The sequence below is a fragment of the Aphis gossypii genome, chromosome 3, assembly GCF_020184175.1.
Source record: "Aphis gossypii isolate Hap1 chromosome 3, ASM2018417v2, whole genome shotgun sequence".
Taxonomy (NCBI): Eukaryota; Metazoa; Arthropoda; class Insecta; order Hemiptera; family Aphididae; genus Aphis; species Aphis gossypii.
This window is the reverse complement of record NC_065532.1, coordinates 29,231,444-29,252,382: the sequence shown is the minus strand read 5'-3', so window position 1 is coordinate 29,252,382 and position 20,939 is coordinate 29,231,444. Positions and strand designations below refer to the sequence as shown.

The 20,939-nt window shown below is 27.6% G+C and overlaps 1 protein-coding gene across 5 annotated transcripts in view; it reads left to right on the top strand.

Moving 5' to 3' along the window:
* The window catches only part of LOC114127660 (hepatic leukemia factor-like), a 65,226-nt gene that overhangs the window by 21,575 nt on the left and 22,712 nt on the right, over positions 1-20,939 (top strand). For 3 of the 5 annotated variants that reach the window (XM_027991968.2, XM_027991969.2, XM_027991966.2), the window contains exon 2: positions 17,953-18,009. The exons of 1 other annotated variant lie outside the window; for it this stretch is intronic. In XM_027991968.2, coding sequence (XP_027847769.2) covers positions 17,953-18,009 — 57 coding nt within the window. Of the gene's footprint in view, positions 1-8,324; positions 8,449-17,952; positions 18,010-20,939 lie in introns of those variants that run through there. One more of the 5 variants, XM_050202971.1, reaches the window with a different exon arrangement.

Below are 20,939 nucleotides of genomic sequence, written 5' to 3'. Positions count from 1 at the left end.
CGTGGACTTTGGTGGTTTAAGTTCGGTTCGAAACGTTTTCGACAAACGTCCGACGAGATATTTCATATACGCTGGTTTCTAACGTTTCTACCGAGTAGCAGTAGGTAGGTACTGCGTGTGTTCGAAACCGACGGTTGTAATATAATTTTATTATGTGGATAATATTTGGATTATGATAGCGGGAAATATGACGTGATTTGTCTAAATCGTCAGTCTGCCCGCGTTAGTGCGCCTCGATTTAGTCGTTTTATTACTGTCTGACTGTCATCGTACATTCGTACATTCGTACATTCAACATTATATATTATAATGTGTTTTTTCATCAGCCTTGCGCACACGCGCGCGCACACGCACGCACACGAAAACCGGAATGTCGGTCGGTGAAGTCCGAGAGTGTCAAGAGTGAACGGCGGCGCTCGTTCAATATAATATCATTTGCACGCGCTCATGGTTACTGATAATATGTGATAAATATTGAGAATACTCATTGCCTTGGTACGATTTTAGTGGTTTTTCGCTAAGCCGAACGTTTAATTGCGAGTCATTTGTGAGATCGTCAAAACGTATGTATCTCGTGGTGTGATATATAGGTTATAACGTTGCTCGCATACCTACTATATAGGTACCTAATTATCATTATAAAAATATTGAATTACGTGATAATTGTCCGTAAAGAAAATAATTCTACAATGCCCACGTGTTGTTAACGGGTCCATTATGATACGACTTTATATATTTTAATGGTAATAAGTGGCAACAACGTGTCAAGAATAAACCAATATTTTGATCACCCAACGCTGTAACGCCAGTACGCCGTTTACACTTGCTATACCTACCTAGCATTTATATTATAATGATGTTGGTAATACACTAATATGCTACTCCTACCTTACACTATATGGTTGTAGGCTGTAGGTAAAGTAACTCAGTTTCGTAAACATTTAAAATAATTAATAACCAAACAGTTCCATTAAATTTTGTTAAAAACAATTATATTAATAGGTATACGATAAAAATGTATGTTGACTGAAATCATATATATATATATATGTTTAACGATATTACCTACTTTATATCAATTTAAAGATATGAAGTTAACATTTTAATCTAATATTTACCTGTAACTGACTATAACTGATTTAGTACACAAACACAACCACTAAAGTGAAATGTTTTCAACACGAAATATCTAATGAATTGCGTTATAATAACCGTCTAGACTTGTTGATAAATATTAAAAATCGTCGTCCTTCCTTTAATGAAAATAAAACACGGTATTAGCAATCTACTATGCCAGATGCTTTTACATTATTAACAATTTAAAATGAATTACCAAATAATAATTACCATTAATTTTGATAAAATAAAAATTATTTGATAGTTAACAAAACGCTAAAAAATGGATATTTAAAATAAATAATTTGAATTATGTGTATCAGTTTTTTTAACCTATAAATTTTACTTGAAATTAAAAGACCGAAAATACATTAAAGATTGTATATTTGTACATATCTAAATATTTTGTCTAGATAACTTTATAATAGGCAATTAAAAATTATGTGATTAGCCCTTCATCCAGCCTTTCAACCGTTCAAACACTACAGTAAAATATATTGTACGTATCGCCTTATTTTGCAAAACACACGCTGATTATTATTAATTATTAGATTATGATCAATTCTGGTATACGTGTGTCAAATGTGTGCTAACATGTGTGGTAATCTAAATGGTTTGAGTAAAAATGCCAATTTAGCAACGCTTTATCGGTGAATATGTGAAAAAACCGCTGTGTAATAACTAATAACGATAACTAAGATTAAGTGATTAGTACAGGAGAAATAATAAATTTTTTAATTCCTTCTCATCAGCTATTGTCTATTATGCTATAAGTATTAACGAAGTAACACTCGTCAGGCATCATTATAAAACTATAAAAGATAAAAAAAAATTAAGATCATTATAAGACGAATACCTATGTGTATTTTAATAAATATGAATAATCTATAAAAAGCGTTTAATTGCTGTTAAAGAGTAACACTAAAAAATTATAAGTACTAAGGATGTCGTTATTTCGTTGTAAGCTTAAATATTTATACTCATTCAATACTGACTATACCTACTGATTCGATTTATTTACCTGTGCTTCCATACAATTCACATGTGTATATTATTATTACTATATATTTATTACTTACGTTGTTTGAAATTAATAAAAATGTTCTAAATGTTCTAACTCGCTGTAATAAATTTAATGCATTAAAATAACCACTGTGCATCTGAAACGCACCTACACTTTGTATTAGTTAAATCATTACAACGACAAAATGAATAAGACGTATTCCTCTTTATAAGAAATATTCATAAAATATACGCCTTTATAATATAATATTATGATACCGTTGTCAATAGCACAATTTTGACCTCGCAGTGTCAAACATTCTGTACGTCTGGGGTTTCTCTTTCACATATCGACACGCAAATGGTATGTACATAATATTGATTTCCAGTAATATGGATGAGAGAAAGAGAGGGAGAGAACACATATTTTGTTTCTGAGATTACTGAATAAATCCTTATCGTTTGGCCGTATGTAATGCATCTATAGTAGTTTCTCTCTTCCTACAGATTACAGCCCAGCATCAGATCGTGATTAACTATATGTATTGCATTGTACGTGTATAATATTGTGTAGGACGTTGTATGGATTTACACATCTTATACATATACCTATAATATGCCGAGTACATGCATAATTTATACTTCTGCGCTACACTGTGTAAAAAATGTTAACTTTCGTAATAATATATACGTCATTTTATATACAACACATAAATAACATTCAAATGAATTATATTAAAAAAAAATAATAGTAATGAAAGAAGACCAACGGCATACAACGGCCAAACTTACGATAACGATATTATGGCCCAGAATAATTTTCAAGGCAAACTAGCCGTGTCACATTAACTGTTAAATGCTTATTTCATTTATTTTTTTCATTTGCGTGCGTAAAATAATTGTTTGGTTTAGAATACAACAGGTTCAGACATTGAGACATACAGCATAAACTAATAATATTATATCGTGGGACTTGGGTAAATACGCAGTATAAATTACTATGTTACCGATAAATTATTTAACATTTTCAATATTTTTTCTAGCCTAATCTTACCTACCTAAATATTTGTTATGCTTAACTTGTAAAAATATCAAATGTAGCTGGTAGAATTTATTTCTGTTTTATTGAACTTGCAAGATTAAAATTTAAAAGTAAACAATAATTGTTAATCAAATTTTCGTATACACGATTTTGTTTTCAATTGTACTAAATAGTAAATCAACAATATTGTTAAAATTTAACTATATTATGTGTATATATATATTTGTATTGTTATATTATATATTTTAATGGCAAGCTAATGTTATGATACGATTATTTAAATATTTACAATTTAGTACACTGAATAATTTATATTATTTTTTTAAACAGGTACCACCAACAGAATAAAATGTAAATATCTTACACGTTCCGTATTAGTTACCTAGATATTATAATATAGTTTGATAGATATCATGACGTATAGAATATATTGTACACAGTATATACAACACTTTTTATAAAACAAATTATTTAATAGACGAAATAGAATATTTTTCCAAAGTATGATAAATTACTATAAAATATTATGTTACTAGACAGTATAACCTAACCACACAAATCTTTAATGTGAAAATCATATACTCAAGTTACAGAATATAAAATAACAAAAGGTAATTCCAGCTATTCCATGTAAGATCAAACACTATTCAACTAAAACATTCTGTATATATATTATATCAGGTAATTAATAAATATTGCATAATATATTTCAACCTATATAATATTTTAGATAGATTGGCCAAGCTAGTTTTAAAGTTTAGCGACATGTCAGGTCTAAAATCTAACAGCGAGTAATAAATCATTAAACAACATAATATATTATTTTTTCACGATTACAAAAATGTATGCAATATCATGGTCATTAACTACTATATCTGTAAAGAAACGAAATTAAAACTGCTATACCATTATATCATAAGTATACTTTAATATATATAAAAAAACTAGCAAACGCACAGGCCTATTATAGTTGATTAAAATGAACAGGTTATACACACTATAATATTATGATTGGTAGTATGGGTAGATAAAAATTCATAGTACAGGCGCATTGAAATTAAATACTGACATACAATATATATATATTATAATATAGTAAAATTTTAATGATAATATTATGAAAAAAAAAAATATTTCTATGACACATGCAACAACGATTAAATAAATAAATGAATCATAATATTATTATGTATAAAACTGGATTCGATTAAATTTTGTTTCTTTTAAATTTAAATAAAAGATAAATATGTTAACCATCTTGAGTTACTTGGCGTGTAAGTCGTATTACCTATTCGGTAACCATTAAGAATTGTCTATCCTATAGTCAATGATGTTTCTTTCAATATATTTTAGTTTTTAGAACATTGTTTTTTTTTTTTTTTTAATTTGAATGGTTTCCATGTGACTAAGACAATGTACAGTATATTATATAGTTTGTGTTAGAAAAATTAATTTGTTATACTTGTACACTAAGTAATTTTCTTATAATGGTTATTGATTATGTTTGTAAGAGTATCAGATCGACTAAGTACAGAAATTATGGTTCTTACAATAATAGGCGTATAATTATTGACTAATAAAAACATACAGGCTATAAGACCTTGTATACTAAAAACATAGAACCAAAAATATAATTACCTGTATAGGTACTATCTCTAATGTAGTCATTAGAGACTACAGTGACAACATAATGTAAATTTTATAGCTGACTACTTGATTGATCAGAATAGGTCACCTTTTAAATCTGGGTTTTAAAGATCATATATATGTATATAATATATTATGTATATTATTATTCGCATTTTCTTATTCGGTAGATTGAACCAATTTGTACCTAAAATATCGCATAACACAATCAATAAAACAAAGTGCAGCCATTGAATGGTATTAATAGCTTATAATTGGTTTAAGTATTTTGAAAATAGTATTGTATATTGAAATAATAATATGAATTTAAATGTTTTTTTTTTTAAGTTTCTTAGTAACACTTTTTTGAATTATCTACACAAAAATTACTATATAATGTTGAATTTGTTTCAATATTGTCAAAATTTAAATTTCAAGTAGGTGCTATAAAAAAAATAATAACTGTAGGTTCAGTGTTTTTTAACTTCCCAATCCTTTTTTTTAAATAATTTAATAATACATTATTTAAATTTTCAAAACTTAACACCTTTATTAATTATAAAATAAATAAACAATTTTTAATTTGTTTAAAATATTGTTTTATGATAAAGTTGCGTTTATTGTTTAAACATATGATTGGTCTTTTATTATAGGTATTAGGTATATTGTTATATCATTGGATTAGAATTAACGTATACATATATGTGTATGACAAATGTCTATTGGCTGCATTATACGTTTGAATAATATTTTCATTGGAAACATTATAATACATTATAAACTTTATATTCGAATTACACTCAAAGAAACGAATATTTCAATTTTATGACAGGTTTAAAATGTATAACTATTACTCAAATTAAGTTTAGGCGTACACACACTACTCGTATTTATTGATACTTTGATACAAAATGTGTATTCTTCGATTAACTATATATAGTGATTGATAATACAACATCCTTAACTAAGCATCATAATAGGATAAAATATAATAATATATATGCAATATTCATTTAGAAACCGTGTACTATACTACTACCTATTTATACTTGTATATTTTATGAATTATGATCAAGATGTGCTACCGAGAAAATAAATATTCCTGAACACTTAAGCTAATAATATATTATATATGTCTACTTTCGTGGAAATGCTATGTAAAGGAAATATCTATCTACCTCTATTAATAGATGTTTTTTTAAAGTATATTATTTTTTTTTGTAATTGTACTACCACGTGTGCGAGTGTAGAATGATAGGAAGGGGTGTTGACTTTATTTCCCCCAACTACCAAAGTATATTGACCTAATGTATTTAATTTAAGTAGCGATATATTTAAATTTTCTCAACGTCAAATGGCGCAATCCATTTATCCAGTTAGGATACATTCAAATTCAGTTGCATGCGTAGGTAGCCACATAATATTTATATATTCTAGAGTATATATTAATAAATAATAATGAGTAATGAGAGTGACATATTTTGTTACTTGCTGACCTGAAATATAATATTATATAGGTACGTACTATTGAAATTATCTAACGAAAAATATGTTGATTTTTTCCCCCTAATATTTTGATCTTTATAAACGAGAAATCGAAATAATTTAATATATCAAAATAATTATTGAATGTTTTAGATAATTTTGTAATAATTGTACAAAACACCGAACACCAGTATTAACCTAGGAATAGAAATAGAAATTCAAATTTTATTGTTAAGATGATTGATATCACGAAAAATACTTATCCTTATTACAATTTACAGCGGGGGGTAGTATTTAACAAATACGACGTCTAAACCGAAACAGTCGTAGACATATTGATACGATTTAAAAAAAAAAGATGTGCACCTGTCAGTTTTAACATTATACACGTTTATAAAGTATATATATACAATGTACACACATAGATTATTGTGAAGACTATTGGATATGACACAGCTTCAGCTGCAGTCTCTTTCATTCCAATATATTTACTTTAAATTATAAACGCCGAATTGATTTTAGTTATAAATTGTAAATAATGTTTCTACATGTAGATAATATAACAACAAAGGTTATTGACAGAGAAAAAAAATTCAATAGAAAACATTTATGTTCTACGTATACTAATAATGAGGAACATTGCATCATCGTAGTTAAAGGTGCATTACTTTCTATGACGATTTGACCCAAGGCAAATAAAATAATAATATATGTATATCACATACATATTTTCGTGCAGAGACCGGTCTATATCTAACGCACAGAAATATTTAGTTATTTTAACTACGACGACAAGCGCCAAATCGTGTGATCGAGTGTCATTTGATCGTCAATTTTACACTAAGGATTTATAAGCGTGTTATTTAAACACTACTAGAACTGCGCGTAACGGGTATCCGCAATACTCTACCTACAGGGAGTTTTTTTTTGTGAGCTGTTGTAATGCATCTATATGGCCGCTTAGCAGTCTCCGTATAAAGCGTGTACCTACCTACTATAATATAACATTATATTTTATACATTACCATACTATAATAATATAACATTGCTGTACAATCAATATAGTATTTTGTTTTATTGTTTCTATTAATTAATGTAGTTTGCAGTGCGAAATCGTAAAGAAAAACGTTATGAATACCTGGTATAGGAAATCGTATTTTCATTAACCGTATAATTGAATTTTTAAGTTGGATACCTAGTATAGAAAGTTGTCGACAAAGAAAAGTCTGTATCCTTAGAATACGATTCACGTTGAGAGTACACGTGACGTAACGGCACAGCACGTGGGTCCGTGCACCCTGCTCTGTCATTTGGTATATACAGCCCAGGTTTTCAGTTCAATAGTTAGTCAAGTTTGTGTGCATGCGATGGATGTATACTGCGCTTACGGACACTGAATTTATTTTCTGCGACAAAGGAATAAATTGCAACAATTGGCGAATGACACGCAATAATATTATTTTCTTACGTAAATTACATTTAAGACCGTGGCACCTGTATCACATCGCACGCATACATCACTACAGGATAACCCATCCCACTAGATCGGGCCCGATTTGTCCGTCGTGGTGTTCGTCCGTTTTTTGTCGGTTCTCAATATTCTTCTATCGAAACATCGTATTTTGTTTCATTTCTTTCGCGTGCGTGTTTACGATTCGTTTTATCCGACGAAAACATCCGCACGAGCAGCATTACTCTATGATATAAACACGTGTCAATAATAAAATAATTTTGTTATGAATTTATAATCTCGTCTGTGCGTCGACTTTAGGACCGGCACCGACATTCTGTACACGTTGTACCACGCTCTCGAATCGGCCGATAGGTACAGATATCACCAATGACACCAATACGCGTAACAATAATTATACTATTAATTGAATAATTTTGTCCTGCACATATAGCCGTGCCGTATCCCAATCTGAAGACTGTGCGTTCTGTTGCCGTTGCAATTTTTTTCCCCATCGGTTTCGATTATAAGTTATTATTATCCACGTTTACCGTATAATAATAATATATCCTAAGCCGTTTTTCGTGTCGTTCTTAATGTGCGATTAAAACGTTCAAAATGATACAAAACCGTCAAGTGAAACAACAGTCACCGATGTCAAATAACCAATGGACCGCTTCTAATCATGAGTACTACCCGTCAAAGACTTACCTCATACCCATACCAGGTATATGCTCGCCTCACAATATACTATGATATAATAATAATAATAATTATAATGATATAAAATCCAAGGTGGATATTTATGTTGTGTGTATTTTGTTTAACGCAAATTAAAAATGTATAAATGATTTTTCTATAGTTTGTATAGGTGTTTTATTTTTGCTGTGTATAATATTATTTTTTTAATACGATTAACGAATAGACGGTATGCGACTTAAAATCATAATAATATAAGACGTAGGTATGATTGGTATTATTATGCCTAATCTGTGAGCACTTTTACAAAACTAAAAACTAAATAATGTATAGTGTACAGATCTTATCACATAGACTATAATATATTATATACCTATATATTTCATATAAACGTTTGAATCCCAGAACTAGGTTTATGTTGTTTTGATGTTAATTTACTCGCAAATTACCTACTCATTATTATTTATTTATACGTACATCTGAAATTCTACATACCATATACTTATTTATCAATGTAATCACATTAATACTTAACTATAAAAAATAAAGATGATGATATTATGATAATAAAAAATAATTACGCTATAATAAATAGACTATAAACGTTAAACATTCTTTATTTATGTTTTTATCAAATTAGTTAATTACAATATTATAATATACAATACACTATTTAGTCTATGATCAGTATTCAGTTGTATTTGTTTAGTTAATCAGTATTTGTATTTTGTTAGCTATTGTATAGTTTTCAATTAAAAATGTATGAGTCATGTTTTAAACATTTTTCACTATTTTGAATCTTAAATAATATTATATTTAAATAATGTATAAAGTGATTTTCTATTATCCCAATTACCTATTTTGAGAATTACAAAAATTACAATTTACAATTAACAAAGGTTTGGCATTGAAAATATTTCTAATACAATTAATTTAGAGTGTCTAAATATTTAAATTGTACAAAGCATTAATATTAAATGAGTTTTACAATATATGATAAACTGTTAGGTATAATAATTACTATTTTATTTCTGAATTTTAAGAAGGGTATAAAAATTGTATAAAATATTGTTTTACGGCTAATGAGTACCCAAAATTTAGTTAGTATAAAAATACTATAATAAGAAGAAATGGGATTTTTAAAGACTTAGAAAAACAGTTACAGATACAACTTATTATTTCCATTTTAATCATTGATAATTAAAATTATTAGAATATATTATATTATATCAAGTATCCAATGATAAGCAAAATCATTTAAATCCACACGTACAAATAATATTTTATGTATATAAATAATTTATTTATAATAAAACCCTATTGTCTAAAATAAGTACACTAAACATAAGGCTATTTATGTAAAATACAATTCATTTTAGTTGATAAACTATAGATAATAAATAATAATTCATAAATTAATATTAATACATTTTAGTTGTGTACAAATAATTGTTTAGAAGAACAAAGTACGGCGCGCAGAGTTTATAGTTTTAAAAATCACACGGGCTTTAGAAACTTTATGACTTCAAACTTCTTAAAATCTAAATTTTAAGTTGAATTTTAAACAAACATTTATTGATATCATTTATAGATTATGGAACAGTAATAAAAAGTAAATTTTCTATTTAAATAAAATCATTTTTATTGCTACTTATTTTAATTAATTTAAAAAAAAAGATTTAATCAATTTAATAAATACAAATTACAATAAAAGATATAATTAAAAAATATAAGGAGCATAACATAGGTATATAAAACTTATTATTCATATGAGAATAATTAATGAAACGTTAAATGATATATTATAGGTATATTTAGTAATTAATACACGATAATTAATATTGTATTAAGAATTAAGACTATTAGTTAATTATTTATTTTTAACTTAGTTTCTAAAAATGAGTAGTTTACTAAATTTGTTATCAATATATATTATATAAGATAATTTTATATCCAACATATTATTGATAAATTGGAAAAAATTAATTGACTAATTGTTAATTGATATTCTAGTATCTACCATTTTAAAGCACTTAGTATTCATACATTAACTGACCTATGTTTTCCATTATTAGAAAAACACTTGTGATAGTTATTCCATTGTAGGTAATTTAAGATTTAAAAAAAAAATAAATATAAATACAAACGAAAATAATAATATTAAAATGCCTTATGTACCTATTTTGATTTTAATTGTTGTTAACAATTCATTTAAAGTTATATTGCGTGAATATAATCGTAGGTATTACCAAATATATTAGATTCTAAGCGGATTGATTATTTTAAAATAATATGTATTTTATTTTTGTGTAAGTATGCAATATAATAATATGATTGATTATGTACATGCTTTATATAGAATAAAATTTAGTATTATTAATTCATCAAAATGTATAATGTTTGAAAATGGTCCAAGTATAATAAACAATAGAATTTTAAATTAAGGTACCTACCGCTACACTAACATAGGAACAAAAATTGTCCGTATTTCCACGATTACGACTTCCTGATTCAGTTTAGGGCAAATTTACCTATTATATATTTTATAAAAAACAATATTTCCTATGGATTTATCGAATAAATTTTTAATATTTACATTTTTGAATAAGTTCTTAATGGTTAAAAATAATCAAAATTATTTTAAATAAAAATATGGTTATATTTATAAAAAAAAAATGTTTATATTAAAAATCTATCCGATCAATCCACAGAAAATATTCTTCTTTATAAAATATATAATAGGTACCTTTGCCCTAAACTGAACCAGACAGTCTTAATCGTGGAAATACGGAATATCTTTGTTCCATGTTAGTGTAGCGGTAGGTACCTTATTTAAAATTCTGGTGTTTATTATACTTGGACAGTTCGATCACATTTTCATACATTATAAATGTTGATGGATTAATAACACTAATTTTTTTTTCAAGTATACAAACATTTTTAAAGAAATTATCCACTAAAACACGATTGCGTGTGTTTGTAGATGGGTTAATAATATCTTTAAGGAAAAAAAATAAACACGATTGCGTATGAAATCGTATGCAACGTTATAAATTTATTAGTTTCATCATATACCCAATACATATCCAGTACATGTACAGTTCTATAGTAATTAATATAAAATAAATAAATTCATCATTAAATTATTTTAAAATGCCTAAATTTGAATTCCCTGATATCTATAATCTACTAATTTTAAAAATATTGGATTACATTTTTTTGGATTATATACTCATCATAAACTTTAATAATATTTTGAATTCTATTTAAGACTTTTTTTTTTTTGTCAAATTCGTAGTTATATCTAATATAATAATAATAATAATAATAATAATTATAATCGTAAATAATAAAAGCTTAATGGTTATGAAAAAATGCTAAGTATATTTTAAATTATTTATAGTTTTAACGTATGGTCGTGTGGTAAATACTGGTATGAAAATTGGCATCAATGCTTAATAATTTATACATATTAATATACTGAAGTTGAAAATCAGGTAAAATCGTACGCAATCGTGTTTTACCTTCCAATAACTAAGTAACTAACAGTTAAGAAGGAGAAAGAGATCATCATTTGAAAAATAGATTTGTATCTTAAGTGTTACGAAAAATCTCAAGAGTTTGAAAATAAGATATAGGTACATTTAAATATTTCAAAAATAATAATTTAAATAAATTCATTCTTATAAAAAATAATTAACATGGGAGCAACCATGCATGATGAATCATACGCAATATAATAAGTATAAGTATAGGTACTATTATAATAAATAATAATTAAGTATTAATTCTTGTAAAAAAAAAAATTATTTTTGAAAATGTTTTTAGTTTACATTTAAAAGTTCTATCAAGTTAATACATGAGGATTATAAATAAAATAAAAAAAAATCCAGCATTTGTGTACATCATAGGTATATATTTTTTAAATTGCGCAGAAAATGTCATAAAATAATGTCGGCAAATTCAATAATACCGTTGATATTTTACGATAGACGTTTTTTCTAATTTAATTTATGTATCATTAGTTTATTAAGTATTAATATCATGATTAGAAATTTGGAAAGTTCTTAATGATTGACTTTTGCCCGAGGTTTTAACAAATATAGATTATATTATAGCTGTTCCTTTAATTTATAAAGTCGTTAGTACTTTCAACTACTTTCTCCAGTTTTATTATGGTTATGATTTAGATTTTTGAAAACTTTAACTCCTTTATTTTTTCCTATAGCTAGGTAATATACAAAAATTATGTGATCATACTATATTTCAATAATTATTTGTTGTAAAAACTGAAAATATTAAGTCATAGAAAAATGTTTTGGTATGTAATCGATTTTATTCAATTTTTTTTCATATTCTTACAAGTTCCAGACATTGACATCATCAATCATTTACCATCGTTATTTAAATCTTATTACAACAAAATACAAATAAATGTACAATTTACACGTAGTTATTTTATTAAATACACGTAATACGTAGTAATTTAAAATTGGTCAACCATTTTTTTATTATTATAGTAATTTGTCACTATTACATGTAATGCTTTCCATTACCACGTTATTAAAGTTTTAAAGTTCCATTAAGTATTCATAAATAAATAAACTTAAGCTTAATAAGATTGTAATTTTATCTTATAAAAATAATATATATAACTACAATAATTATTTACGTTAATTCGGTAAAATGTTAATAATCGTTGACTAATATGTATAAACTATTAAATCATGTAGTTCCGCTATAATCACTTGTACCTATACCAGATCGTTTTTAAATAATGATTTTAAAATCTATGCCACAAACACATCGAATAAAAATGTTAGATTTGACACAACAATTTAAACAGTGAAAATGTAATAAATAAAATATTTAATCATTGCTAATGTATAGGTTTAAAATACTTTAAAATAGTATTTACAACTATATGAAAATGATGATTGAATAAAAATATTTTAAATGCTTACATTCCTTAAAATATTATTAATATTTATTTACAAATATTTAGGTATAACACTGTAGCAGAGAAGGGCGTTATTTGAATACAATTTTATTTAAATAAAATCAATGTAACTAATTTTTAACATTCAATTAATTTTTAAACATAATTATTTGAATATTATTGGGTTATTTTATTCGATTTATGATTAAACATAATATTATGATTTATAATTTTTATATAGATAAATTATGACAATAATAACTAATAGTAAATATTAATTTATATTTCAAATTAAAGCTATAATGATTTTCTAATTAATTAATATACTGTATAATATATAATGATCATCTTCAGCAATAACTAAATTTTTTCTACACACTGGTTTTGAAGGATCGTTGTAACTTCGGTGGTTTTGATTTCGAATAATTGTCCGTCCTACATGATATTTTAGTAACTCAACTATATTTCTTATGGTATATTATTCACAGCCTCAGTATACATTTGGCTCGATGTTGTATAGGGTAGTTTTGCTTTTGCGTTCATTATATTTTTTAATTTTAAAACTACTACTACATTTTCAGTTGAATTATCATGATTAAGACCAACAAATATTAGATTTTTAATATTCAAACTAGTCTTAAGTACACTCGGGTATTTAAAATAGATACATTTAGAACATTTCTAACGTATAAAAAAAGTTTTTTTTTTAATAAATAAATCTATTACAAAAGATTTTAGAATTTTTATTTTTCAAAATTTCCATTGTCGTCCTTGTGAATAATGTATTACAGAAATATATACTGATCGCCTTTTGTAATCTACTGAAAATCGCTATTAATTTTATTGTACTGTACAATATTTGAACGGCATGGTGATTACCTTGTATTTTAAGATAATAGTGAGCATCCAAATCGTATTCGTGAGTCTATTACAGATTAATGTTGTCTTATTTTTACTATATTACCAAAGGTACACATTTCACTGTACATGTCGATAACGTTTGAAGTTTTGAAATGGTTATCGTTAAAATATTAGAAAAATTTATTTCCGGAATTCCTCGTTGGGTTATTTTCCCGAGATTTTTATTCTATTCACCAAAATATTCGCAAATTAGAAGTGAATTTTAATCTCTCAAATCAACAATATTATGGTTGAAATGTATTGGGAAACTATACGTTTGTTAATTGTTTATTTACTTTAAATGTCTCAGCCGTCATTATACGTCTTGTAGTTAAACATAGAAATGTGTTTCTTTACTCTAGACGTGCTGTATTAGTAATCACCGATCAATACTGAAATATCTATATTGTAATAAATTATGACTTATGAGCATAACATAAGACAGTATAACTTTATAACAACGATGCTTGTTAAAAATTAAAATAATGACATTTTCTTTTGTTGAATATACAACTGCACATTAGTCAGCAATATTTAATACAATTGACAAAACCATTCTTTTATTCGAATAAAATTAAAAAATGTGTGCTACTTACATAATATGTTTAATGTATAATATATGTATAGATACTTAGTGTAATGCTATAAATTATTTGAATTTTAATGATTTATCTAACGAATTTCTATCCGAAAACTATTATTTCATTTATTATACCGTGTATACTAATAGTACGTACATTATAATATTATCCATAGTAGGCTTAACGGCATTGCAAAGTGTGAATATCAAACAAAATAATATACAACGTTAAATTCGGGTTTCGAGAGATTTTTGTAGAGATATTGTGATACATGTGTAGAATGTATAGAAAATGGCCGAAGTACTCTAATGGTAGGCACAGCAAAAACTACGTATAATATTCGAATCAGAATCGAATTTATACCTATCTATTATTCCTCCGGATCGTATCAACGCTCTAGTCGCACGCAGTGCGTGTGTGCAGTGTCATGAATTTCCGGGCGACACATGTTTCGAAAAAGCGTTCCGCTGCAAGGATGACATAAACGCACTGCTGCAGCGAGTACAACAATATTATAATAATTTATAATGCGGCGTTTTAAAACCGAACAAATGTCCTGTACACCATCATCGTATAGTGATACAAAAACGTAAAACGATTTTATTACATCGACACGGCGACGGCGGCGAAACAACCCAGCAGTGGTGCATTATGCATTATATTATATTATTATTGTGTTTCGAGTGATTCTCCTAACCGATCGACATTTTTTCGGCCCGATTGGTGTTGGGTGGGGGGTGGGGTCCTTCTTCAGACAATGCGATGCGTGCGTACGAGACACGTGTCCTGTTTGGTTATGTTATGGCGAAAGGTCGGGCGGTCGGTGGTAGTACTTCCGAAGAGGAGAAGCGGGTGCCGGGCGATGTGTGGCAGTGTCGAGTGGATAGGTGGGTAAGGCGGGTGGTGTGCGGTCGTGTGAAGCAAGCAGGTATGGGTACCTAACCTGTACAGTAGAACGTGTGCGTTCGTCACAACCGACGGAAAAACTCTTGGGCCGCCGTCGGCTGGATCCGAAATTATTATATTGAGAGAACGGCATCGTCGCAGCACGTGTCGTCGTCTCCGTCTCACTGTAACTCGCGGAATACGGGTGGTGGTCAATCTTATACGATCGGAAAAATCTACTTGACTCCGTCGTCTTTTAACGATATATAGAGTGAATTGACCTATTATCAAATCGAAAGGTAAGAACGTTGTACTGCAGGACCTCGTCTTATGCTTTTTGCGAATTTTAATTTCGAAACGAGATGAGTAGTTATACATGAGCATTTTTTTGAATATACGATCAAAATTACAATTTTAAATAATAATAATATATATATTCGTGTATTCGTGAAGCCTTGAATAATATCCTTGCCTTTAAACTCGATATAGGTAATTATAGGTCAATTCACTTTAATATTATAAAATATAATGGAGTAAAATGAGTTCTTCCTAAGGTAAGACTAGCAAGGTTATATAACCCACGTGCTGTTGGTAAGACGTAGACCGCACATACACGGGGCTAGTAAATTAGAAATATACGAAAACAATAATATTGCCGCGGAGGTTTTATTATTAATAATTGCTATATACCTATAAGACTTCATCCACGTCGCCCTTGGTCCCTTGGACAACAACGAAAATATCAAAAACTACATTACGTTTTTAAGTGATTGACGAGTGACGACGAAGACAAATTAAACGAAGGTACCTACGATAGATCGTCCGGTAGAGGCCCAGCGCGTGTTTAGGTACACAATATATATTATTGGACACGGGAGAAAAATATTATTAAAAAAAAAAAACGATACGCTTCGTCCCCGGAGATTGGCGTGACCGGCGCCCGTCGTTATTATAATAATATTAGGTTAGGTACGGCGGGCGTCGGCGATCCGTGTTTCGGCTCGTTTTCCGCGTCGAGCACCGAGTGAAATCCCCTCGACGATTTTTATTATTATTCGGTTACTTTTTTTTTTTTTCAATTCGTTTGTACGCGCCCGGGAACCCTAAAAGAAAGAAAAAGAAAACGATTTTTTTCCAGCACAATATTTAAGTACTAAAATCGCGCGCTAGTATAATACACGTTTTTAATAACCTAATGGATTGCGACATGATACGAACCAGCGGACGTCTTATAAATATGTAAAACAGACACGTATGTTATGTATATAATATATTTATAAGCTATCGTTTTTAATATACCACATAACTAGTCACAAGTGTAATATTTCTGTATACGGGAACATTTGGTAAACGAAGTGCTTAATACCTTGTTGTTGTCGTTGTTGTTACCATTAGGTACTATTTTTATTATTTTAAAAACATTTAACCGAAAAAGATGTCATACCATTTATGCTTAAAATGGCTGTCCTATAATAGTAGTTGTAGTGCACGTCGTGTATAATGTAGTAAGAAATTATTTCAAAAGGGACAAAATTATTCAAAATAATAATAATGCAATAAGCGCGTGTAAAAGAAAAATATGTATGAAGCAATATTACATAATGTATGGAAATAATTTTTTTATGTCAAACGGACAGAAAAAAAATATTGAAATATACAATAAAATTTGCCTAATACAATAATTGTATATTATGATACCGTCGCAGTATTTCAGTAAGTTTTTAAAAATCTGACTGGAACGAATAAATGAAGATTTTGAGTGTTTTTGTATTTCGGGAGGATTAACGATTTTTAGTATATATCAGAGCAATATTTTTACACAAGTGTGGTTCAAAATCTGAGAAATTTTACCAAATCACTTGAAACGAATATAACCGGTCAGTGGCAATCGTTCGAAGTCCCCTCGAATGCGTAAGCAACACAACTCTCTCGTTTGTTCGTCGAATTAACTACTTGAAAGTATTTTAGGAGTAAATTAACGATCGGACAACAGCAAAAATAATATACATTTTTAACATACTTCGATCGTTATAAATATAATATTGCAATTCTTTTTCGTAGTTGTATATTATACCTATCGCAGTATAATAATAATTAGTTTTAATGATATTATGTATACAATGTTACTTATTTATAATACTCAGTTATTATGTATAGGTATATTATTATTAATTTAATAGCTTCCAATTTGAGCAAGTGTTAATTATTTCAATAATTTTTGTTACAGGTAAGAAAACTCAATCAGTGGCCAACGTCCCAAAAAGAGTCAACCGCAAATCTTCAGGTATTTTTCCCATAGTATATCATAGGTTTTAACATTATACTAACCCACTCTTCAAATTAAAATCATTAATTTTGGTTATTGAAAACTCCACATTTTAGACAGTTCCATTCTATAAAAAAATAATAAAACTATTAAATAATAATTCGATGGTCCACGCTACTATATTTTTCTCCCGAATATTATGTACGTTTTGAGTTAGAATAGTGACGAATGATGATACATATACCTATAATTCGAGTGTGTGACCCTTATACTGTCGTGACTGATTGACTACTTTCTAAAAATGTACGACAAATAATGTATATTATTATTGAAGAATTGTATTATCCTTTTACCCGGTGACTCGTTTACAGGTACGTTTTAAACTCTCGATTTTAAACACTGCGTGTATTAAAAAAAGGATTCTTAATATATGTTACGTATTAAAATTAGCTACATAATATTAATTAATATAAAAACTATATGGCACGTTCACTTCCAAACGTTATGATTTTGACTATAAAAATGTTGATGTGTTATCATAACATACATTGTATACCTCCATTAATATCAATGTTCTTTTGAACGTCGTTTAATCGTTACTTCGAAAATGACAATTTAAAAATGGTTAAGTACGAGAAAGTTATAAATTAATTACAATACGCTATAAACGTATCGAATGCAATTATACATAGCTGTTAGATAAATCGAACACGATATTAAGCACTTGCCTAAATATAACGAAATCGTATTTTGTTTGAAATTGATTAATGTAGTGGATCTCTCATAATTTAATAAAATATAATATTACTTTATAATTTTGGTCGGATTACGTATTCATGTTGTTAAATTCGAAATCAGTAATCACCTACACTAAAATAAATACACACTTGGATTGTGTTCAAATCACCTATTAAACATAATGTAGATGTGTGCCAACTACAAGTTAATTAATCTGTATATAGTTATGTTTTGGTGCAATTTGTAATTGTATTTCCACCTACTACGTATTATGTGCTAGCGCCTATTTACAATACATATTTACATTTTAAAAAATGTTGAGTTATGTTACACAACTTTACCAAGATTTTTATATACTAGCTTTTACCCGCGTGCTCTGCCCCCGTGGATATTTGTTTGGAAATTTTGGGGCTGTTTCTTTGTCTTATAGTTATTTCGACCATAAAATGCTATAAAGTGTACCTTATACCTAGGTACCTACGCAAAACAATAATTTAAAATGTATAAATTCTCATAAATATAATTACACATAATAAAAACAATTTTTTTCTCACATTAAAATGATTATTCTTACATCCGGGAAATTTATTATATAATAATATTATAACGTCATCAAATGAATAACAATAATAATGATTATTAAATAATAACATTGGGCATTTTTGGGTTTTCGTACTATACAGCCAATCGGCGCTCTACTGACTTTTATACTATTTTTCTATTGGTTATTATTATTATTATTGGATGCGTTTTAACCTATCTTAACTACCCGAGTCTCAAGATTAAGTTCGTCAGTCGTAGTTAGAACGCAGTGATCTATATACTTCAAACCCTGCATGACAGATCAAATAAGCACCGAGCCGTTGTCACATCTCATATACGTCGACAATTGATTCATCGCGTGATTCTATACACACATTCTGAGGTGGGTCGTGGGCGATTGCTTAACTATAGGTACGCTTTAAACAATTATTTTATTATATAATACATATATAGGTCATAATTCAAATTTGATAGAAGAGACACTTCCTATCCATTATTAATGAATTCTGCTTTTAAATTTTTTTAGTAGGTATTCTTAAGTACTTATTCTGGGTTGTATGAACAATCACTAAACACTTAATGAATCAATATAGTGAACTAATGATTCCTTAACATATTTTAGTGGCCCGTGATTGGTTCATTAAATTTTATTGAACCATTAAATTAATCAATTGTTCGTGCAATCCATCATTAGATTTTTAATATAATTATGTAGTGATATGGCGTGATGGTTTTTTTTTTTATGAGAACTAGTTTTTAAAAGTTGTCAATCGGATATTTTTGAAAATCCGAATGTATCTATAAACTGAGAATTTGAATAAGACAATATGTTTATAATAATATGTTTCGAAGATATATATGAGAACTATGATGATTTTAAAACTAAACCAAGGTTTCATTTTTAAGAGTATACAATGTAATCGGTTTAAATAAATTCATAAGCCATACAACAATTAATGTCATTATTAAGTATACATTTTTTATAAAATTCATTCAATATCTGTGTTTAAGAACCCTCGCTAGGGCCACTAAATTCCCCTCTATAGGCCACTTGGTTGGATAATTAAAACTATTAGACTAAATATTAAATAAAATTTATATTTTACGTAAAAGCAATTTAAAGGACTTAATATTATAAAAATACACATTTTGATAATTCTGAATTTATTATTCATTTGAATTTCGTTTTCATAAAAACCATTCACTTAATTTGCAATACAAACTAGTAATACTTATTTAATAAACAAAAGTATGTACAGTTTATTCCATCAACGATAAAAAAAAACAATAATTGAAAACATGGTCCTTAACTATACTTGAAACTCTAAAAATTGTATTATGTATAAATACATTATGCAAAGAGAAAATTAAGTTGAGCACTGTGTATTGTATGCTATTAACTTTTTTTATTTTTTTTTGTTAAAACTGATTTTTAATTATCAATATAATGTATAGTTAATACTAACTTATTAAACGATATTTTTTATTTTTGAAGACTAAATTTCCAAAATGGTTTTTCTTTTCTTTGTACAAACCTATTCCACTGTTACACATATTATAATGCATATTTTTAACAGTGACTGCGTTTGACATGATAATTCTTTTCCTGGTTATAGTTATTATAATAATTGGGAAATAGATAGCTATTCAACATCATCTTCACTGAA